This window comes from Argiope bruennichi, chromosome 4 (assembly GCF_947563725.1).
Source record: "Argiope bruennichi chromosome 4, qqArgBrue1.1, whole genome shotgun sequence".
In the NCBI taxonomy this organism is placed as follows: domain Eukaryota; kingdom Metazoa; phylum Arthropoda; class Arachnida; order Araneae; family Araneidae; genus Argiope; species Argiope bruennichi.
This window is the reverse complement of record NC_079154.1, coordinates 143141607-143166678: the sequence shown is the minus strand read 5'-3', so window position 1 is coordinate 143166678 and position 25072 is coordinate 143141607. Positions and strand designations below refer to the sequence as shown.

General features: G+C 33.6%; 1 protein-coding gene across 3 annotated transcripts in view; it reads left to right on the top strand.

Annotated features, from left to right (window-relative positions):
• Positions 1-1426: 1426 nt before the first annotated feature.
• The window catches only part of LOC129965901 (uncharacterized), a 142197-nt gene continuing 118551 nt past the window's right edge, over positions 1427-25072 (top strand). Inside the window, exons 1-2 of one of the 3 annotated variants that reach the window (XM_056080172.1) lie at positions 1427-1763; positions 23162-23413. In XM_056080172.1, coding sequence (XP_055936147.1) covers positions 23252-23413 — 162 coding nt within the window. In that variant the 5' untranslated portion in view covers positions 1427-1763; positions 23162-23251. Of the gene's footprint in view, positions 1764-2913; positions 2971-23143; positions 23414-25072 lie in introns of those variants that run through there. The other 2 variants (XM_056080173.1, XM_056080174.1) reach the window with 2 other exon arrangements.

Here is a 25072-nt window from a genome sequence, read left to right as displayed (position 1 = left end):
TAGGTTAGGATACTTTTATGGGGAGAGGGGATATTCTATTTTCGGTTTTCTAATTCTGTTTTTCAATATTCCAATAAAATTTTACCAAATTCTATTTTTCATAAATTGTTTAAGGAGAATATTTTTGCTTTTTGTATATTCAATGGATTAGTAAGTAGGAATTATTTACCATAAATATAGCCATGGTAATACAGACAATGTTTTTCTGGAAAAGGAGTAGTCTGGAATTGTAAGACAAGGATTTCTTAATTCAATCCTCAACCATCCCACCTCCCAAATAAGCGTAAGACGCCGGCGGAGAGGATATGCGAAACAACGCTTATAATGACAAACGTTTACACGCATCCTGTTTGACTCTTGAATCCGTATTTCAGATTTTTAAAACTGGTACTGTTGCCACTGCTTAGTGACTGATGCACTTTTTTTTTAATCTTCCTGAATACGAAGAGAAGTCATTGAAAAAATTTGAACTTCTGATTCTAGTGAATCTCCACATTTCAAACATCATTGAGAAAGAAAAAAAAAAAGAGTTATGTGTATCTGTTTGTGAACCTGATAATTGAAAAACGCAAGAGAATAGGCATGAAAGTGAGTATATCTTTTCACCGAATTAGCATATTTCTGTCAAATTCAGGTGAAATCTTTTCATCCGGCCTTATGACAATTTTAAGAATACCATATTAAGTTTTTAGGCTCGATCCGTTAAAAAATGGACGATCTGTGTGTGAATTCGGGAGAAACGCAATTCGGCGAATGCCAACATTTCAAATTTGCATCAAATTCCTGCTAGCTGAAGGGCGAGCAGGGTTTCTTCGTGAATGGAGTCTGATTTTCTCGCTCATCTCATGCAGTGTCGGGGGCTATGGATCTCTGTTGTTATTCCGAAAAGAGATAATAGGACAACTGTTCTGTTTATTGGATATGCCGAAGACGAACGAAGTGGCATGCAAGCCTGACGAAGAGAGAATCTGCTCACATCATCCTTGTAGGCTGACGAAATCTTCTTTTGCGATCTATTGTGAAATCAGGCAACATTCCTAGCGCAGCGTCAGTACGGGGACAAATAATTCTTTCGGAAATAAATCACGTGCCCGTTAGAATTGACTTGAGATAGATATAAGAGGCTTTTACCTATAAAATGTGTTATTATTTGAAAGAAAATTTCCATTTTTATTTCTAAGGCCAAAAATTAAAACAAAGCATTATCTCAAATTCGGCTTTAAAACGAAAGCTATTTGTTAAACCAAATTTCGACCCCATAATCACTCAACTTAACCGAATCAAAACAAGTAACCATCGATACCTTTCTGACGTCACGAGAAGGCGGAGCGTCGGATAGACTTTGTGTACATTTTCAAACAACCTGTTGCCCCGGCAACGTTTCCAGATCTCGGGTCCAGCATGCGATGCGAAACTTCAGCGAAGAACTATCGCTAAATAATCGCTTTTCACTCTTAAATGCCAAAGCGTACAAAAGCTCAACTCACCAAATTCGAATTTTGCAACGAGAATGGAATAAGTAATGTTCTGAAACCAGCGCAGAGAAGAAATTTCTGCACTTCGCCTTTCTTTGGAGTCTTTTGTTTTCGAACGCTTTCGGAGCACGTGGCCTCTTTTTCTTCGAGAACGTCTTTAATTCTCTGGAGAGAATCCAAAATTTAGCTTTGGATTTGAAGATGCTTTTTTCGAGTTCGTTTCCAATGTGTAAGGGAAAGTCATAGATTATTTCACTGTTTTATTTTGTGACTTCGCGATGTTGTGGGGTAAGTTTCCTTTCGACATTTTTGCTTCTTAAAAACTACTTATAATTGAATTCATATTTTATAAATTTAGATGAAAATGATAGTACAACTTTTACTCTTTTTAACTATCGAAATTAAGAACTGTCAAAGTGATGCCCCGTCGACAATGGCATTTGAGGGGAAATAATTTTGTTTAAACCTCTATCAGTACTTTCTTCGATAGCTGAAAGAAAATTAAAACGAATTTTGAAATTATACTATTTTTAACAAAGGTGATTTTTGATTTATCGTTTTATTTTGTAGGAATCCAATTGCTTATGTGAAGAATTTTGACAAAATAAAGCATAAAGAGAACTTTCGACATTTTAGTTTAACCAAAATTCAAATCAGAATTTGAAAATAAATTAAATAATAATTAAATTAGTAAACAATAAAATCTGAATTAGAACTTTTTTCCTTTGCGTAGAATTGGAATAATAAAATTTTTATTAATGGGTTATTTTTTAATGAAAGTGAATTTTTCGTTGTAATCTAAATTTTTCTTTATTAATTTTGACAAATAAGTCTACAAAATAAATTTTCGAAAGTTACCAAGATTATGTTTACGTTACACAGACATGAAAAAGAAGATAAAAAGAAAATAAAGACAGGATTCTGTCTAAAATGGTAGGGAGACAAATCTTTCACGAAGAAATATGACTAAATTAAGAAACTAGTTAGAAATTAGAAAGAATTAGAGAATTAGAACTAAGAAAGATTAAAAATCATAGAGGATTATTTTTTTCATGGTACAAAGGCGATAAGATAGCGATTAATGAAAAATAATAACCTTATTTCTTCGAAATAAAAATTCCGTATGCTTTCATAACTTCTGGAACGAAGGTTGTTCTCGTGTAAATAAGGTCAACCTATGTAGAAATTGTGGGTGATCTTTGATTTAAATGCGGTAGCGTAACTTTGGTCTGAATATCATGTGCAGGTTTTCATTGGCTGTGTCCCATTGAAACACTGATCGAATACTACTGAGGGCCGAATAGGAGGGACTCTGCTGAAGCATAGGGAATAGCGGCGAGATAGTCATTCTTACATAACAGCTAAGAGCTTTAATATCGGAGATGTTTGAATTTCAAATCCTTTTTTTTTATTTTTAAAGCTCCAAAATGATAAATAATATTCGTCAAAATTCGGAAACGGATTGAAAGAAATTTATCTGCCATTTCACTTAAATGTAAGTTTCGAATTTCTTTCTCAACTAATTAACAGAATTATACTAAATATTTTCGAATTTCTATATTTTCTGCATTTTTCTATAGGTGAATTTTTTTGTCAGGCTTTATACATATGTCTCAGTTGGACACTTTTCTTTCAATTTTAAAGGTAGATTCTTGCAAAATTTTCTTCGAATGAGGGTTTTTTTAATTAGAACTATTATCACGGTGTCGATAAATATTTTAATTTTCAATGCTATATATAAAGTAATTCATTTCAGTTGACGGGCTTTTCTGTGATTGGTTCATTTCTATTTAATATGCGAGATTCCTTTCCTGCGTTTCTTGGAATAAATAAATTTTGTCATTTTCTTCGTGCTTTAGGCCTGATATCTTAAACCAAATAATTTATTATGCTTCTTGAGCCACTTGAACATCTGAATAGAAATTTATTCCCGGCTCTTCTGCTGTTTAGGAAATGTAATCTTCAGCGTCGAGAATCTTCTCTGGTGTAAAGTATCCTCGTCAATGTTCTGATCTGCTGATATAATAAATTATATTTATTTATTACAGTAATGCTGATAGGCTGCATTCCAATTTAAATTTCATCATGTGACTTCAAAAATCGTTCTACAGGGTAGACAGTTGCACCTGGAGGTACCAATTTCGGCATGCTGTTATTTCTCAAGAAATGGATGCGCGGCATGCTGTTATTTCTTGAGAAATGGATGTGGGGAGACAGAGTATCGGACAAAAATCCTTTTACTCCGCTTTAAATAAAATAAAATAAAAAGTAACTTTTCAGTAATCTCGATATTTCTTCCGCAAAATTTCTCTCTAATTTTATGAAATTTATATATATTTATACATTTTTTGCTACTAATTATATTTGCACATGCGTTGAGATATTATTTAAAAATTTGTCCGCATGGTACTGTTGCTACTATTAAAAACGAATTTTTTAAAATATAAAAGTAGATGAATCAAGCCTAATATGAAATTATGTCATGCTATTTTAAACAAGACGTTCGATTTTCCTTGCAAATATTTAATAAAGTCAACTATATACTACTATTATTATTATTTAATCTTCAAGATCTTTTTTGTGAATTCAATTTCTCTAGATTTCATTATGGAATCTAGAATTCTTTTAGGAGATACATAGATCAGAATAGGTAGAAGATACGTTCGTTATACATACTTTAGAAATATCTTTGTATCCATTATCCCAGGTACACATTGCTTGATCTCTACGTAAAACTGCATTTTAAGACTGCCAACATCTTGTCGAATGCTGTGTAGCAAGTAGCGTCTTCAAACCATCCACTTCTGTTCCTATTCGTGCAACCGTCTTTCTTTTCAGGTTAACAAGCTTATCTGCCTAGGCTACACATAGAAAACACAAGTGTCTAAGCTCTGCAATGGATGTTATTTATTTTTTAGCTTTAAGTCACTTGTATAACGAAGAGTCCATTTCATTTCCCCCATTTATTGTAGAATTCCATTCTCCACATTAAACACTCCACAGGGATTAAGATTCATCAAAATCTGAAAGTCGAGAATTGGATGAATCATCACCTCTTCGCCATTCTTGAAGAAGAAAATCACATTTTTACATTTTTATATCAGTAGTAATACAATTCAGAAAAGTAAATGTCACCAATATAATTCAAAATACAGATAAAACGAGATAAAGTTTACACTAAAGTAGTAGATTTCTATCAAATTTTAAAGGAAGCCCATCTGACTGCGTCCCCGTGAATCCATGAATGCGATGATTACAAAGAAACCCCCATAATCTATAGGATTGAAATTTGGCAATATTTTATCACCAGAATTATATATCTGCATAAAATGTTGGAACAAATCCGTCATCAGGCGGATTCGCTGTCACTCCTGCTGCTTATGCCATGTGCAAGTGAAAGCAATCATTTAAAACCGGAACAAGCTAACTGCATGGCATTTGGAATGATCCTTACACCAGATGCACATGAGAGAATGGCTTACTTTCGTGTACGAAGCATAGAAAAAGTATCAGAATCATCGAAAGAGGCGAAATCGAGATTTTGATGAGTCTCCGAGTTCGGAAAACACGTTTTTGGCGTTAGGTCTGTCTCACCTGCCATCCGTTTGTCTATTATAAAAATAAGTCATAAAGCTTCGAGCTAGAAGGATGGAACGTGGTATGCATTCTTTCCGCCAAACGCGTCGATTTCTATCAAATTTTGAGCAAAATCCGTTTAAAGTAAGTATTTTTGTCCGGCTGTCCGAATAAAAGTGAAAACGATAACTACAAAACGAAAAGAGCAAAATGAATGAAATTCTGTATCAGATTTAACAATGATCACATTTTAAGCCAAATTGACTGACTGTCTCTTCAGAAGCAAATGAAAGCGATAACTGAAAAACTCAATAATTTAAATATACCAAATTTGTTGTGTGATTTCGAGAATATAATCAGTGGGAAAAATGTATCTAAAATACAAATTCGATTTTCAGATGCTGTGTTTGGATGTGTGTGTATGTGTTGATACTCTACACAGCAGAACATTTCACTTACAACTATCACACTTGGCATATATATATTTCGGAGGATGGGAATTTGCACCTGGAAGTACATTTTCTTCCTCCAAACATTTCGAACTTTTAATTCATAAAAATGAAGTGAAATTGGGGATTTTTTCAGCGATGACTTCCTAAAATATTGAAGCACAAAACAGGTTTTTAAATAAAGTTTAAAAAATAATAATTTTTTCAATTATACCCATTTTTTAACTTACAAATTTTCTATTTTTAATTAATTTAAAAAAAAAATTATTTTTATTATATTTTCTAAGAAATTATTTCGCACAAAATGAAAATAAAATTTGACCTACACGAGCACGTTATGAGTGAATGGAAAAAATTAGTTTTTATCAGCGCATTGCCATGACGCTCATAAAAGCCCAAATTGAAAGATTAAGTTCACTCTTTCTGTAAACAAAATATCATGTTCCGAGCATGCTTCTATGAAATGGAATAAACATGAAATGTGATATTTTCTTTAAAAAAAGGAATGCGTTAAGAACATTTTCTTGACTTTTTAAAATAGCTATATTATTAATTTAATAATTCAGTTTTATTTCAGGTACGAGCAGTTGAATACATATAGGATATCCATTCTAATCGGGGCCTAACAGCTAATTTCAAAAAGTTTATTCATTGGATATATATCTAATAAAAAATGGCTCTAAATGAAGTAAATAATTATGTTTTATGTAGTTTAAATCAATAAGTATTCTAATGACTTACAAATTTTAATTTTTTATGTAGATCATCTGTTCTATGAGTCATGTTTAATAAAATATTCTTGAGACACTAATATTTTAAATAAAAAAATCACTTTTTTTAATTATATCCGATTGAGTTATGAAAATATAAACGTCTCTATTCTATTAAACCGCGCGATTTTAGACTTCTCCGTCGACTGTCTTGAAGTAAGTCGGCCAATCAGTGCTTTGACTTTCCCCAAGATTGGTTATCTAAAATAATGATATTGCTGATTTCCTCTAAAATAACGACATTAAAAGCTTCGTTCAGGGCTTGTCCGCAGAAGATTGAAACGTTTTATTATCAAGATAATTTTACAGAATATAATTTATAAGATCGGAAGACTGCATAAAACTTCGTAATTGTTTTCAGAGATACATTTATTGACTGAAATAAAATATTACGTACCGCGTTAAATCCTTTTGAAAGTAAAACCGAATTTTCTTAATAACCCGGAAATATTGTCATTGAATATTTTTTTGAAATATTGCATAAATTAGAAAAAAATATTCTGAGGTACGCATAAAATTACAATATTGAAGAATTCGATTTTCTGTAGTTATATATTTGAAAATTATGTTTGGTTTCAGCAAAAAAAATTTCAAATTTACTTCATCTTATCTTTAATTAATCTTCTTCATTTCAAATTCATATTTAAGACTTACAGAAGCTGACAGCAAATTGGAGAGATAAATAAAATATCGCTAAGCTGCTATAATAATATCAGTTTTGTGACTATCGGGATTTGAAGCTTAAGAATATTTTGCTGAAGAAGTTATTAAGAGACCAAAGTAAGTGAAATAAAGAAAGTAAGAAAATTTTAAACAGCATTACTCCTGGCGAGCCAGCTGGTTGCCAAAGGCAGCTAATTTAAAATATTAAATTTTAGTTATTGAGCCTGTTTCTAAGTAATCAAACTACTTTAATAAAAAAAAAAGTTAAATTAGTATTGAAATTTTTTTCACAAAATTAAACATGGAGACATGCGATCTTCGCGTTTGTCCCCAATCCAGCTACAGATGATGCCACTGCTTAAAAGTGATTAGAAGAAAGAAATTATTAGGATATGATAACGTCAACATCCAGTGTCAGTAAAAATTTCCCATCACTTTATATTTCGTGAGATTAAAGTGATTTTTACACTTGTATCAGCTGATACTTTATGCAAACCATCTGCTGATTATTTGCTATTTTAAAATTGCATTAATAGCTAGCGATGCGCAGTAAACATACTTTTTAGCCTTCCGGATAGCCGAAATTTCGAAAAGCTAAAAGAAATCCCAAAAAGCTGACATATATATTGAGGAGAGCTTATAAGAAGTGGATTGATAAGATCCCTCTATTTTTATAATACTGGCTGCTTTTCTCAATCAACCGGGAATATTGCTTGCGCTTCAGTTCTATACATATGCGTAAATTTGAGATGTGAATCCCATAATAATGTAATGATTTCTTCCAAAGGTCCTTGAACAAAATATTACTTTCAAATTGTGATAGACATGCAAGCCGTCTCGTTTTTATAGCCTTATTTGATGAAAAAATGGAAATGGTTGGAATTCCTGTTTAAGAATTGAAAATAATAGAAAAAAAATAATTTTAAAAATCCTAAAAATTAAAAAAAAAACTGAATGAGTAAATTAGAACAATAAAATTTTTTGAATTTTAAACGGGTATAAAAATTATTTTTTAGAGCCAATACTTCCGAAAGTTATGCTAAAACCACTAAAATATTGTTTAATTTTTAAATAAAATTCTAGTTCAAATTTTTAGCAGTGCCCAAAGTATAGCTGTACAAATTGAATGGCTCTTGATCAACGCGCTGCTGCACATAACAGCCACGATTCAAAATCATTCATCTGTTTCTGTAACGGAAAACGTTTCAGACGTAAAATTTGAACACAATAAAGATGGAAGCTTAATTTTTTTTTTTTTTTTTTTTTTTTGTGCTTTTTATAATGGATCTCGTGAACAATATCTAAGCGATCGTCTATTTCACTGTCCCATTAAGCGTGTGATGAAGCAAGTCTCAGTTGCTCAATCCCACGGGGAAAGATTTCTTTAACACGTTAATCGCCACTTGCAGCAAGTATGTCAAACAGTTATCGCAATGTATTCGTTCGCGTTGTATGAACTCGCACGTGTTTTAACGTTCTCGCATGTATAAGGACTTAAATTCGATTATTTTTCGTGAACCAACAAATGCAAATCATACTCTGCTTTCTGGCGATGAGCGAGTTGAGTCGGTCTTCGACATATTCTCTTGAAAGGGAGGCTAATAAGCAAGGACATCAGATGTCATTGGTCACAGACAGAACAACACATTTTGTATATTCCACCTATCCAAATGAATCCTGCCATAAACTCTGGATCATTCATGGAAGGACATGTGTTCCGTAAGAACGATGGCGAATTCGTTCAATCTCGCAGTCAAATGAAACTTCTCATGTATCCAAATCAATTCCCCTTTCATCTCCAGGTTTTGCACATGCATCCCATAAATCTTTATTTTAAAAGAATGTGTCGAAGGCTCATATGCAAAGGATGCATGTTCTTTCGGGAATGAATTCTTGTTTGGAGATTGCTTATGAAGAATCACGTAGAGCAGATACGTAAACAAAACTTTGTTTCCATTCATATCATAATCGGATCATTTGCTCTCACAAGTTTCTACAAAGACCATTTCCAATTAGAGCAATAATTTAGAAATTCTGTACAAATGTTCGATTCCCCTCCCATCCGCATATTTATGAAACTTGTACAGCTTTGGTAGAAAACTTTCAGGAATAAAAATTAAAAATAGGATGAAATAACTATAAATTCTATGTATTTTGCTTTTTATGCATGTGATCCAATTTTTCGCTGGAATTAAAATCGAATCCAGCTTCCTATTTAGTTTTATTTTCAAGCATGTTTCTGATTCTTCTCGCTCCTTCACGATTGTCCCAGAAGCTTTCGAAGCATGAAACTGAATAATCTAGTCCTCTCTGTCTATAATAATACTCGCTTATGCTTAAATAAAATTGTTCATTTTAAAGATTACACAACAGCATATCTGAAGCACGATGAAGACATGCAGCATCATTTTTTAACCCATTTCCATTCAAGGCGGCTAAAATAATCTAATGTTTGGGACATCTATGCAAAATGTCTGCTTCATCAGCGGAAAAAGCACCAATGCATTTATTTAACTCTGTAATGAAACTCTCTTTTTTCCAATAACAAACGATAGCTGTGGCAAACGATAGCATTTTATTCATTTCTCCTGTACTTATTTTTTACCCCATATTTTTTAGTGCATTTTTCATGCTCCTGTCGGTTGAAGGATGTGATCATATTCGAAGTTGCTATTCTTTTTGAATCTACTTTTGTTTCTTTCATCAGTTAGAGAACATTTTTATTTTGACCTTATTTTAAAAGTATGTACATATATTTTTCGATTTATACAGAGTTAGGGATGATGGACTCTATTAGACATTTTTGAGAATTATCCACTTAGGGTTATGAAGTTTTTTATGCATATGTAAAATATATATATATGTCAAATTTCCTAAAAAACATTTTAAAACAAAATAAATTATTTTAAATATATATTTTTTTTAAATTTCAAAACATTCTAGGCGATTTAGTTTTTAATTCTTTCTATTATTTTTTACTTACTATCCAATGTCAATTTATTTGAAACAAAATTGTGTATGATTTTGTAATTCCAATTCAATGCTGATTCTTTAGAAATATTTTTATGCACACTTGCTGAATTTTCAGAGGAAATGTATCTTTTTCTGAGTTAAAATTAGTTTTTAACCATTTAAATAAAGCATAAAATGCGCACTCTGTTTTCTTTTAATGTTTGACCGAAATCTTCCATTGACCGAATTTTCCATTCCATTCAATTTCTTCAAAAATGAAGACATCCGGAACATTTCAAAGATATTTAAATCCAATTACAACGTCATTTTGAGAAAAGCCATTAAGATGTATTTTTTTAGCTCTTAACCCTTCAAATATTTATTTTATTGAACAATACGTTTTATAACATTACTTAAGTTGATTATAAACATATATTTTGGTGACGAAACGATAAAAATAAAATTTCATGCCTCTGTCCATTTTTTGCTTATTTCAAAGTCCCCCTAATCTTCGAAATATATTTTCGAGAAGATACATACACGTTTACAATACACATAACTCTTAATGGCTGTAACCCTTTTTTTCTTTGTAGAAACAGTTTTTGAATTCGTAAAACAATTGCTGGCTATAACCGCATTGTTTTGGAAACAAAAAAGTGCCATCACAAGAAAATTACAAATTGAAACGCTGATAAATTTTTAAAAACTATAAAAAAATGTAATTATTTCACTTCTAACATATTTCGGTCTTCATTTCTTGTGTCAACAGCAAACAATAAAAAATATCACTGCTGCGTGCATTTTCAAACAAAAGAAGTGCGACAAGAACCTATAAAGGCCTGCTATCCAATAGATTATGGATAGGATATTTCAGAAATGATGGCAAAGCCTCACAAATGAGCAGCAATTTTGGTCATGATCGTTATAACTCGAATTTAAAGCTAGGTCTTCCTTCATTATATCACTTCCTTTAAGTGGAAAGAAATATAATATTTCAATTGGATGTGAGTGGCACATCTTTGGTTAGTTTTGACATTTATGGCATTGCACATCGAGTTTTAGATATTCCTAAGATCCTCAGCCGACGTCAAAAGGAAAATACACATTCCCTTTCAGGTGGTTAAACAACAATAAAATAGGGCGTGAAAGAAGTTCCAATAACTTCCGTCGGCAATTCAAAATCTTGCAGTTCAAATTCTCAAAGACATTTTCACTCAAATTTGCAACACAATTTTTGGTTCAATTTGCAACAAATTTGTATAGGTAAACCCCATTTTCTCTCAAATTTGTTATATCTGATTATTGCATTGTTGCACCTAGAAGAATGAAATACCAGTGTGACACGGTAAATTATCCAATGCCTAACATAGAGCATTACAACAAAGTTAAGTGTTCTCCGATGCCTCTGTCGAATAATTTATCCTTACATATTTGTTCATATATGAGGTACTGTTCCAGATTATTTCTCTTCATTCCATTTAAGATTTTGAAATCGCCTTTACCTCTAATGTCAAGAAAGAGAGGCGAGTTGAGGTGACTATTCCACACCTTTTTTGCTGTTAGCTCTGAATAAGTGGAGGTGCTCTCCTCTAGCATCCTCGTTCTGTATCCCCATCACTGACATTTATCTCTCCCCATAAAATAGTTCTCATGAGTTAAATTCCATGTTGATTCTCTTAGTTTTTAGAGGATTCTCTGAAGGTGAATAATTCGGCGAATTTATTGTGGCGGCTTTCCATCGTTTTAATAACCGTCGTGTTTATTTTGCTGACACAGCAGTTGGGCATGTTGAAACGGATATAATGCCTGCTGTCTCATTTTTTTGATAGCTAAACTTTCCAGTGCTTCGGTACACCCATCTATTTTACTATTGATTACATGTAGCTCTTGAAAGTGAAATGTATCTTGTTGGTGGATTTGAGCTCCTTTTGTAAGCATTACTATTTCTATCTTAGCACTGTAACAATTTATTTATAGTCTGAAGATGTTTTTGAACCTTTTCATGGAGAGAAGAATCAAAGGGAAAATGATTCATTAAAATGCAATACCTCCCCTGTGAGTTTCTATTTCCTTTCTGAAACATGAGCAACTTCCTTCTCTTACAGTGCAGTAAGGATCACAGTTGTGCATTTTTTAAGAGCATTCAGATGATATTTTTAATTTGGCCACTCATTCATTATCTTAAATCAGTGCAGGACTGAGCAGAACATATGAAAGAGAACGGTATTGGGAATTTTATCTTATGTCCAAAGTTTTAGCACGCGAAAAAGCACCTAGCATTTATGAACTGTCGGACTGAGAAAGCTGTTCAGTTGAGGATAATTTGATTATTCTTGGTTTATGAATTGAAAGTTGAAGAATCCAACGAGACTGTTCTTCTCCATCGAAGCTTAAGAGACTCGTAATGGAATGCTTCCGTCTCATCCTGCTCTCGGGCACCATCATTCCTGTTGCAGATAATTAGTTTTAAAGGAGAAATTTCGTTTGTACGTTTGTGACGATCACATTAAAATCTTCCCGATTAGTAGTGACCAAATTCGATTCATCAACACAATTCCGGTATGGGTAGAATTGGTGAGTTGAGTGCAATAGATTTACGAATTGGAAGGGTAATGGAATTGATTTGCAAATGCAAATGCAAAAAAAAAAATGGATGTTGTCGTCAGATGATTATTACATTCGACAGTTCACAGAAAAGACAACCAGTTCACTCACTTGAAGTTTCGCCGATAAGTTACAGTTGTTCCTTTTCTGAGTTAAAATGAATATCAGTCAGGACAAATAGTCAATGATAGCATATCATAATGGAAAAGTGGTCATTTTTAACTCAAGGCAGACCCGTTTAACGCAGAGGAAAACACATGTACAATGAGGTCAAAAGAGATGGATTTTAATGGCTCTTCAGAATATCTTTGGGAACAACTTCAATCCTAAGTACTTGAATCTGCTGTCATTTTTTGCAAAGTTCATGCATAAATTCGTAAGCCTCCAACGATATTCACATCTGTATTTAGTAACTATTTTTCTTTACTTTACTTATTATCCCATTTGATCAACTCTATATTAATTATATGTGTAATTAATAGAGTGTTAGAAGATAGTTAGAAGCTATCAATTTTCTTAAATAAGAACATCAAGAAAATAATATATAGATTTTAAAGATTGATGTCTTTAAATGAAAGCATTAGAAAATGAAACATCCAAAAAATGACTTAAAAATGAAACTGATTTTGAATTCGGCGTGTAAATAATGAACAACATCGAATAACTGAGAGATTACTACGCATGTAAAGATTCTAAATAACCAAGCTAAATGTTCAGCATGCTGAATTTTAAACCAGCATAAAAAAATATATTTTGAGAAAATGACATGCATTGTGCCTGGTTTTCTTTTATTTTCTCTCTTTATTTTTTTTTTTTTTCGTGGTTTGGTCTCTAAAACTGAAGCCTAACTGGCAGCTGAAAATATTCTTCTGTGATCTGTCCCAACATGAAAGAATATTAATCTTTAAGACTTAATTAATCGACTTGAAATAAATCTGAATGGGCAATGTGTTGCAAAACATACATGCGCATATAAAAGCGACAGTACGAAAAAAATTCCTAGAAAACGCGTACTTAAAACTATCACGCTACTCCTGTGAACTAGTTTTCTCCCTTCACTGCTTTTATCGCGAATATTCGTGTACTGCGGTGAAGCTTTTCTTTATCGGTCATTAAATCTAAAGCAGCATTTAATTTTGTGCTTTCTTACGTCAAATTATGGGCAACAAAATAGGCTGCAACTCCAAATTTTAAGAAGAACGATTTTTCCCCTTCTATCCGGAACTGCCCCCAATGAGCGGGGCGTGCGAAATATTTTATGAGCTCTCGACACGTCGCGTGCCCCGTGCAGCGCCCCACTTTCTGCTGCAAAATCGATAAAACGCGGAAATCCGACAGCGCTGAAACTGCTCCTTTGTGCATCGCTGCGCTGAAAAGAAAAAAAATGTTGTCTGACACATGTAACGGTAATTTCTTTTTTTAGGTATGATTGGCTTTATTAGCCAGTAGTGAGTATGCCCCTAGGAGTACGTGGCTTACAATTGGAGGTAGGTGAACATAGTGTTGGCAGAAGCGACGATATATTAATAATTAGAATGAAAATAAAAATACAATTTTGTTTCGCCAACTTCGCGCGTCAAAAGAGAAAGTTGCACAAGTCCATAAACCTACTCACGAAATACTGATGCAGATAGGTCCATTTAGCGAACTGTTTTTTCAAGAAGATGAAAAATTGTTCGCTTTCAAAAAGAGAACTAACTTTCACCTCATTCCGATTCTTCGTTGCAATTGTATTTAAAAAATATTTGACTCAGAAGAAACCAAAAGAAATGAAAAAAAGTTATTGCAATAACGCAGTATTTAACCAATAAAATTTTTATTTCTTTTGGAAAGAATTTTCTTAACTGCAGTGGGGAAAAAAAATCACACAAGCTCCAAAACTTCTGTAACTAGTAGCGAAGCCACTCATAATATCCAATACGCTATAGAAATGGGAAATAGATTTATATGTTCTAAATGAATTAATTTTCGACCTATGTTTGTGTTCTGGCAAACAATTTCAGTCGACTGGTAGCGAGCATCATTTCCACTTCTGTGATAATTACCTACAGACGTGTTCAACAAGTCATCGATGATTTTGTCTCAAAAGCACCTCGACGTGCGTGGCGCGTCTTCCCAAAGCGATTGATTAGGTGGATATTAAGAAGAAATGTTGCTCTTTCAGAAATGAGATCGAATATGATGTCTTTGAAGCCTAATTCATAAAACTCGGATGCACGAACTTTGTTTCACATGAATGATTGATTATAACGGCGAATTGCATTGTAATTTTCATTACAATGCAAAATGACTTCATGCTGCTTTTACGTATTTTTCCATTGAATTCATGTTATTTTAGAAGTGTGATAAAACGCAATATCAAAAATAAATCCTACATATATTGTTAAATTAATTCGAATCGTTTGACCCTTAAATTTTGCGTAAGTAATACAAATTTCGTTGAGTGGAAGGATGGTTGGGGAATGGTGGGTTATAAAAGAAAATATTCAATTATAAAGAGTCATATTTGACTATACGGGGAAAAAAATGAGGGAAGGTGTATGTTTGGAATGTGAAAATTGTCGAAATCTCGATGTTGAATTTTTTGACGATTACAGATCGTTCTCTTTATATACTTCCTAAGCACGTGAAAATAAAAAAAAAAAATATAACAAATTGCGAGTTAATTTTAAAACATTATTTAAGATAAATAAAAAATAGTATAGAGACCAAAATTTTTTTTTGTTAAAAATTCAGATAATATAAAAATAAGTTCTATGAGGTAATAATTTTAGAAGTTCTAGCGACGAAGAAAAAAATGTTAACGTTTGGAATTATTTAATTTGGAGATAGTTCATAGTACAGTACTCTCCCGAGTATCCGGTTTGCGCCTATCCGGCTTCCGTACTATCTGGCCTAGTTTTCTTTTATCGTAATTAAGTGAGGAAAGTAAGACGTCTATTAAATATGTCTATTAAATCATCTATTAAGGACTTTTTTCAAAACATCAAAACTTTAAGTTTTGACATTTATCTTAGGGTTACCTTTTAGTATCTGTGTAATCATTTATCAGTTAAAAAACAATCAATTTGAGTCAATTTTCTTAAAAATTAGGCCTTCGATTTAAGCTAATGTTTTGTTTATGTTTCTTACATTTAAGTTGGGCATTACAGAATTTATGCTAAAATGTGAACAATTTGTGGGATGTTTTAGTGGAGAAGGTTGCAAATTGGGATAGTTAAGTTACATCCACACATAAAGAATGAGCGACGACTTTTTTTATATAAAAATAAACATCTTTTAATTTTTAACGCTAACACATCGACAGACAACAGATTTTTGTGAAAGACCGGAAATTTATCTTTTTAATTCGCACAGCTTGCGCGCTTGATCGTAGATAACTGCTTCGTACTTCCGGTGCGCAGTTAGGAAAATAGTTTTTCGAATACAGTCATTTTGATGGAAGCAGGATCGCCACAGTACTCCCCCCTCTAGTAGTGCAGCAGGCACTGAAGTTAGAGGTAACGAGTGTTGAAGCGAACTCGTCGGCCAGATCTGGTCACATAAGGTACTGGAGTAGAATTTGTAGGTGACACAGGACTCGATGGAGACAGTTCAGGTACTGATTTTGGTGAAGTCGGAACTGCAACTGGTGGTGATATTGCTGGTGCAGAGGACTGGTGAGAGTTCTCGAAGAACGCAGGCTTTAAGCGATCAATGTTGATCGTGGACTGTTTGCCGTTCTTTTCAATTGTGAACATTTTATCAGTTCGTTTGAGTACGAGGTATGGTCCATCGTATGGCGCTTGCAAAGGTTTTTTAACAGCATCGTGGCGCACGAACACATGTGAGCAAGTGTCCAGAGCTGGATGAACGAATACTTTCTTGGTGTCATGAGGTGCAGTAGCAACAGGTTTAAGTTGATCCATCAAGGTCCGTAAATTTATTAGGAACTCATGAGGCTCGACGTTAATTGAAGGGGATTCAAAAAATTCTGATGGTAGTTTAAGGGTTGAGCCATAAACTAGTTCGGCCGATGTGCACTGTAGATCTTCTTTTAATGCGGTTCGGAGTCCGAGCAAAACCAAAGGAATTGATTCGGTCCATTTCGTAGATGCATGACATCGGAGGCTTTGTTTAAGAGATCGATGGAATCGCTCGACTATTCCATTGCTTTTTGGGTGGTATGGGGTCGTTCGGATCTTTTGGACACCCAAGAGTTTGCTGAGCAAAGAAAACAAGTTGCTTTGGAATTGTCGTCCTTGATCTGTCGTGATTATTGAAGGCAAACCGAAGCGTGAGATCCAATGAGTTATGAATGCACGCGCAACAGTTTCAGCAGAAATATCAGGAATGGGAATTGCCTCAGGCCATCGTGTGAAACGATCTATGCAGGTAAGTAGGTATTCGCAATTGTTTGAAGGTGGAAGAGGTCCTACGAGATCTAGATGAACATGATCGAATCTGGCTGCAGGTAATTGAAAAGATTTAAGAGGACTATTGGTGTGTCTAGCTATTTTAGATTTTTGGCAATCTAGACATGAACGGGTGAAATTTGAAATGTCCTTTTGCATGGACGGCCAAAAGAATCTCTCTGAAATCAAATGTTTAGTGGCACGGATACCTGGGTGGGAAATATTGTGCAAAGATAGAAAAACTTTCTTTCGGAAAATTTCTGGGACGTAAGGTCTAATTTTGTTTTGCTTGACATCACAGTAAAGTTTAGATGAATTGGGGTCGGTTGAGAGAGGTTTTAAACAAAGTGACAGTTCATTCTTTGCCAAAATAGTCTGAAGTTCTTCATCAGATGCTTGTGCTTCCGCCATGGCAGAAAAGTCTATTTTTGGTAACTGTATTTCATTAATACGAGATAAGGTATCAGCTACAACGTTTTTTGAGCCCGATACGTGCCTGATGTCGGTGCTGAATTGTGCAATGAAATCAAGGTATCTTAGTTGTCTTGGAGAAGAAGAGTCAGATTTTTTGGTGAAAGCAAAAGTAAGAGGTCGATGATCTGTAAATATTATGAAATTTTGACCTTCCAACAAGTGTCGAAAATGTTTGATAGTTGCATATATCGCCAAAAGTTCCCTATCATACGTACTGTATTTACGTTCTGAGAACGTAAGTTTTCGGGAATAAAATGCTAGAGGTTGTTGACCATTAGACGTAGTTGTATGGAGGACAGATCCGATGGCTGAGTCTGAAGCATCAACCATGATAGATAATTGCTGGTTAGGTGAATGGAAGTTCAAAGTAGCTGCATTTGCAATATCAGATTTGCATTTTTCGAAAGCTTCTGTAGTGAGGTCAGTCCAAGGAACAAGTCGCTTATCATTCTTTTTAGAGTTTTTTAAAAGTTCGTGTAGGCTAGCTTGAGTCTGAGCGGCATGAGGCAAAAATCGACGGTAAAAATTGAGCATGGCCAAGAAACGCTTTAGCTCAGATATATTTTGAGGTTTGGGAAAATCAGAAATGGCTTGAACTTTTTCCGGTAAAGGTTTCACGCCTTCAGATGTAATTAGACAACCTAGAAACTTTACCGATTGCTTCCCAAGGACGCATTTTGAAGGGTTTAGTTTCAATCCGTGCTGAGATAATCGTTCAAATACTGTTTTTAAATGTTGTTTGTGCTGTTCTACATTATTTGATGCAACCAGTATGTCATCAAAATAAGGAATGCAGAAATCTAAATTTGACAAAACTTGATGTATATAACGTTGAAAGGTTTGTCCCTCGTTTCTTAAACCAAAGGGCATATAAACATATTCAAAAAGACCAAATGGGGTTGTGATTGCTGTTTTTGGAATGTCCGCTGGGTTAATAGGAATTTGATAATAAGCTCGGATCAAATCCAGGGTGGAGAAAATGGTTTTATTGAAAAACATTTGAGTGCAATCTTGAATATGAGGAACTGGGTATCTATCAGGAACGGTAATTGAATTTAAACGACGGTAGTCGCCACACGGTCTCCATTCTCCATTAGACTTTTTCACCATGTGTAGAGGACTTGCCCATGGGCTACTAGAAGGACGGATAATACCTTGAGACATTAAAAATTCAAATTCCTGACGTGCAATTTTTAGCAACTCGGGAGATAAGCGACGAGGTCTCGAAAATACTGGTTGACCAGTTGTTTCAATAAAGTGATGTATTTTAGTTGATACTTTGCTTTTTGTTGGTTGAGATGGATTAGTGAGGTCTTGGAATTGCGATAAAATGTCATAGAATTCTGAATCACCAAGCAAAATGGATATACCAGAAGTTAATGAATCTGTGTTTGTATATTTGCCTTGAGTGGTTAATTTAGTTATGCCATCAATCAAACAACCACTTTTAACATCAACCAAAAGATTATAGTGTTTTAAAAAATCAACACCTATAATTGGTTGGTTCACATTTGCAATTATGAAAGACCAAGTAAAATTTCGCCGTAAATTTAAGTCTAGCGTAAGGCGTTTTTTACCAAAAGTAGCTATTTTTGTGCCATTAGCAGCTAAGAGGAGTAATTCATTAGAGGAATCAGCTTTAGGAGCATAATTGTGTGGTAAAACAGATACGTCTGCGCCTGTATCCACTAAAAATTTCCATTTACTAACTTTATCGGCCAGCATAATTCTATTAATTTTGCGATCGTGGCCAAGGCCAGTGGACGACCGCCGATTTAGTTTCCCGAATTCTTGAAAGAGCAAGGCAAACTACATTTTTTTGCTTTTGTGCCAAAATTTGTATGATAAAAGCAAATGCCATCAGCAGGTTCTTTATATTTTTTTAAGCGATCACGAGAGCAACTACGACTGTTTTTAAAAGGTCGATTTCTATTTCTGCTTTGAGAGCGTGATTGGCGCATTGTTGTAGTAAGCTCGCCAACTAAAGTCGTCAAATGGGCGACTTGTTTTTCAAGTTGGGCTATTTGATTATTCGAAGATTGAGGAGTAACGGAATTAATGTTTGAATGGCCAGCCAAATCATTTATTTTATCTGCAACTGATGCTAAACCAGCTAAATCTTCATTCAAAGCAGTTAAAATAGTTTGTGTGCTGTTTGGCAGTCTTCCGAGCCAAAGAGATTTTAAGAGTGGCTCGCCAACAGTATCGCCCGCCAATGTTTTCATACGAGCTAATAACTGAGATGGTCGTTGGTCGCCAAGTTCTAGGCCTTGTAGCAGCGTACGTATTTTCGAAGCTTCACTTTCAGAATGCAACTCAATTAAACGTTTTTTTAATGTTGAATATTTATCAGTATCAGGAGGTTTCAATATTATATCGCTTACACAATTCAAAATATCAGAATCAACGGCAGAAATAACATGATTAAATTTTGTATCGTCAGCAGTAATTCCCGCCAAGGCGAATTGCGCCTCAAGTTGAACAAACCATAATGCAATGTTAGCTTTCCAGAAAGGCGGAAGTTTGACGCCAACACGAGAAACTGTTGCGTAATTGTTGGCGGAATTTGGAGTATCTCCTGGCATGTTTTATTCAAGAAATCAAAGGCACGTTATAAATATAATTTCACAAAACTGCTTTGAAATACGAAAATACAAATAATATACTGATAATCAGAGTAAATAATATGAAAATGCTAATCCAAATTATATAACAGAAGTTCCGATGGAAATTATTTAGGCTGTGAAAATAGAAACAATATTCAACGATACGCTTACCGCCATTAGGAAGAAATGCGCTATGGCGCCATTTAATGCATAAAGAAAACTGGGAAAGTTATCCTTTCACTTTTCGTGTCACCAAATGTGGGATGTTTTAGTGGAGAAGGTTGCAAATTGGGATAGTTAAGTTACATCCACACATAAAGAATGAGCGACGACTTTTTTTATATAAAAATAAACATCTTTTAATTTTTAACGCTAACACATCGACAGACAACAGATTTTTGTGAAAGACCGGAAATTTATCTTTTTAATTCGCACAGCTTGCGCGCTTGATCGTAGATAACTGCTTCGTACTTCCGGTGCGCAGTTAGGAAAATAGTTTTTCGAATACAGTCATTTTGATGGAAGCAGAATCGCCACAAATTTATAAGCTTTTTCTCTGATTCTTGAAACATACCGTGCAGTATATAAACATAGATAAACTACCAGTGCAGAGCCTTCTATTTTAACTTGACATGTTACCGGCAACTGCTTCTATGATTCACCAGGCTGCGACCACGTTCACATTCTACGTGGCTTAAGATAAATAGGCATAGAACTCAATAAGAAGTGAGAAAATACGCATTATAACAATAAGCTCTGCTATAAAAAAAACTTTGTCTTCCGATATTGGTGGGCAAACAAATGAATTCACTGGCCACATACTCGAGAGTGAGTGTACTGGAATATTTTTTTTCTCGTTTTGAAGAGCCATATTTCCTCATGATAGGGATGTGTATCACGGATTTGCATTGCTCTACGTATACGGTGAGATAGATTAAATGTAAATGAAATGAACGATTTAATAAATCAGAAGAAAAAGGAGGAACGTTGCAACGTTCGGAACATGCAAAACTTGATAATAAAAAATATTCTGAACATGCGCCCACAACAGTCATATATCATGTTGTTGTGGGCGCAAAGGCTAACCTTGGATGTGATAGGTTTCATAATTAATTTTCTAGTAGTAAAAACACATATTTTATAGTTCTGAGTTTCGCGAAAACAGTTAACGTAAATACTTTCTGAGAAAAAAATATATTTTTCTCTCGGGATGAATCGTATCACACCGAAAGTGTATTCGATTGTCTAATTTTTCATTTCAGATGAAAAAAAAAATATTAGTCAGCCGCCTGATAGTGAATGATATAATCACTGCTATCCAATACATAGGCGAATACATACATAAATTCCATTGCATAAATGAATGAAAAGCCCAGTACATAGATGAATTAACTGTTATGGCCTAGCTTAAATAGGAATTTTAATCGATGTCGATTCATTTTGTCAAATCGTGAAGGAGACAATTTTTATTTGGGGAAGGAGCTTTATGTAGTAGTTAGCCGGATAACAGCGGAACCGGAGTTCTATAAATTCACTTCTTCGCCTCCACCCCAATTCATTTCTTTGCCACAATACCAGAAGGTAAAGTTTGATGCCAAAACTCACTATTACAATACGTATTTTCTCACTTCTTACTGAGTACTAAACTGTCCATTATCTCAAGCCATGTCAAATGTGAACTTGGGCCTGCGAATCATAGAAGCAGTTATTCAATGAAACTTTGCAAATGGAATTCTATATATAATTGCAGTAGTTAAGGAAATAAATGCCTGTTTTACTTTATTGGGACATCCTATATATAATAGAATCGGAAACTTGCCTAAACACTTAATTTTTAGTTGTTAAATTTGACAATGCAAAAGCAGTCAATTCTAAACATTCTTTTTATTTCGAAGGCAAGATTAAAAATAGGAAAATCGATTTCGCATTCTATTTTTATTTAATTTATACGTTTCCAATTTTATTAGGTTAAGCAAATATTTTATATAGTTCTTATTCAAAATTCTTTTAGTCACAAGAAAATCTTTTCTCTTTGTTTCTTTTATGAGAAATAGTTTTTTAACAATGTAATTAAATGAATCCTTACAATCATAAATAAATTATTTCTTCCTTGTTTTTTTTTTATTTAATAACACCGAACTTGGAATTATTTTTCAAGAAACTTGCGATCACTAAAAACAATGGACATTCCCATATCTAGGAGGAATTTCTATAAGGATAAGCTTAATATTTTTATTTTGTCCTGGGTAAGAATTTGTTCAAGTAATTCATAAAAATCTACTAATCGACTGATGAAGTCATTATTTGCTAAGAACTCCAACGATTCCTAACTGAATTCTTGTAGTCGTTCACGGAAAACCGTAAGAGTTCGGTTGGGAATTTTCGACGCGTCTTGATGCGTTCATATTTTCATCTTTGAGAACATGAAAAGTTTCTTCGGCGGTCAGATAGATGTTTGATTCTTGTCTCGGTCCAACCGCATTTTATGAAACCTTTCCAACTGATCCGGTACAAGGATGAATGGCAGTTATGTGAAAAAGTATTCCGTTTTTTGTTGTCATTCATTGCACTTATTGGTTCAAAATGATACGCATTGCTTATTGATATCCTCTCATGAGTATGGAATAAAAATACAGAAAATGAATAGAAAAATAAATTATTAAAAATGAGTGATGAACATTTTGCTTTTTCTTTCTGTTTATTTTTATATTTGTTTTATTGAAATTTATCTTTTGTTTCCTGTTTTTAATTATTGCTTTCCATTGTTTTACGACAGCCTTTTCTTTTTACTTGACTTCTTTGATGCTTGTAATGATGGATTTTTCCAATCCATTTTCACCCACTCTTTTCAATCATTTCAAATAAAGCTTTGAATATTAGTGAATGTGCAGTCGTGAATATTTGAACCTCGTACACGTTCTTCGTAATTGTATACAAATTTAATGTTTTTAGTGCTCAATTATTAGCTAATCGATTTCTTTTATTAAATTTTGTTTCAATTAGTATAGCGCTTACACGGTCGTTGATTTGAGAAAAAAAATGATTTGAAAGAGTTCATGAATTATTAATTAAAGACACAAGGTAAGAAAATAGTTAAAATGAAAATATCTCTACTTTTCTGGTGCACTTATAAAGGTGTTATTTTAAAAGATATTTTTATTAAATTTATTCTCAATATAGGCTCTCTCTACTTTTAAGATTCTTCGGTTGTGCAGTGAGCTGTGGCCTTCCTGCTTTTCGGCATGGGGTCTGCTGGTCCACAGGAGCATTAAGAAACAGAATTGGGCCATGGCGGCTGTGAGTGAGGACCCTATCACTCTGTGGCTGAAGCTGGGTGCCCTGGAGAAGCTCGAACAGGTAGTCCTGGATGGATACGGGGACCAGCTGTATGGAAAGACTTCTAGGATACCGCAAGTGAACAAATTTCTCAGACAAGTGCCTATATTTCAGGTAAATGCCTACTCTTTATCTTCTTTTGGTGTTGAGATTTTTTTTCTTTCCCAAATGGATATGAAAGTTGATAGGCTTTCATAAAGTCATTCATTTGTGAGGGTATGATACAAGTGTTGAGTTTCATAAGAATTACAAGGCCTTTTGGGAACACATTTCTCAGACAAGTATCTAAGCTTCAAATAAAAGATTCTACATCTCATTTTAAAGTAGTACTTAAAGCTTAATTTCCCTCAATTCTTATATCTATTTAAGAAGTGATTAGTTATTGATTTCAGTAGAAAATCTTAAATTTATTCGAAAATATTTGCGATACTTTGATACATCTTTCTAGAAAAAAGATTCTCGAAATAAGTAGCATCGATTAAGAAAATACCATTAACAAGTTTAATTTGTCTGATAAATTTTTTAATTTCGAAAATTTCATATTTTTGTGTTTATGGAAATGAGTTTTCCTGGAGATAATTTCTTATATCTCACTTTTCAAAAATATATTCATCAGATTTTCACGAGCTGTTATCAAACATTTATGCCTGTGATTATCGAGTTGTCGCATATCGTATCGTTCGCAAGAACTCTACTGATGACGTATCGTAGAAACCAAGAAGAGGAATGCAACATCATAAGCGGCTCGCTGACCTTTACACTGCCATCGAAATATTGCACCATGTTCATCAGCGTTTAAAATCGAATGTTGTATATAAAACAGCCAAATCTAAATAAAAAAATTTCTTCTCTTTTTTTTATTTACTTCCTTATTTTAGAATTTATAACAGGTAAGGGACCCCAAAATCTTTGAGAACTTCCTGGATTTTACTTTTCTAGACTCAAATACCCAGAGGAAAAAAAATTCTATTATGCTCTTGAGAATTCCTTGATAAACAGACATTTATTATTGACTCGTCATTTATTATTAATTGGAAGAGAACTGACCAGTTTTTTACTTGATTTCTTCTTGTGAATTCTACCAATGATTGTTGCCACAGATGCTAGACGTTCCTATAAACTAGAGAAAAAGGGAAGGCAGGACAAAATTACTTATAAATTCATCTGCAAATTTTCAACATTTCATTTACACGTTAGAAACACCTACATGTAATAATGAACATCTCGCTATCTAATATGCATAATTTCTGATGCGAAGGAAGGGCTATCTGAAATTTTAGAGAAGAAAATTTCTCAAGTATTTTTACAGAACTAAGTGCCACTTGTTGCTAAACGGGCCATTAGAATGGATATATTGGGAAATGGCAAATTTTCTAAACCGAAGCGTCAATCATCTAAATTTGTTGCAATATTTACAAAACTCCAATTCTTTCTCTCAAACGGAGTTTTGATTTGCCATCGGTCGAAATTATCCAACTATTTTTAAAATTCTGCAAGAGAAACAGTTCACATCTGCCATTCTTTTTTTTTTTTTTTTTTTTTCTTATATGATGCTGATATACGCTGGCTTTTCGAAAATTTGCACTACTGTAAAAAAATTCCAAATGTAAATAACATCAACAATTTTGATTTTTCAAAAAAAAAAAAAAAAAAAAAAAAAAAAAAAACATTAGCAAACCCAGAGAACAGCGTGATAAAACCGCTTGCTAATCAATTATTTTTGGATAAAGGCAGTAGCAAAGAAATTTGGAATATGAATAACAGGTCTTTGTA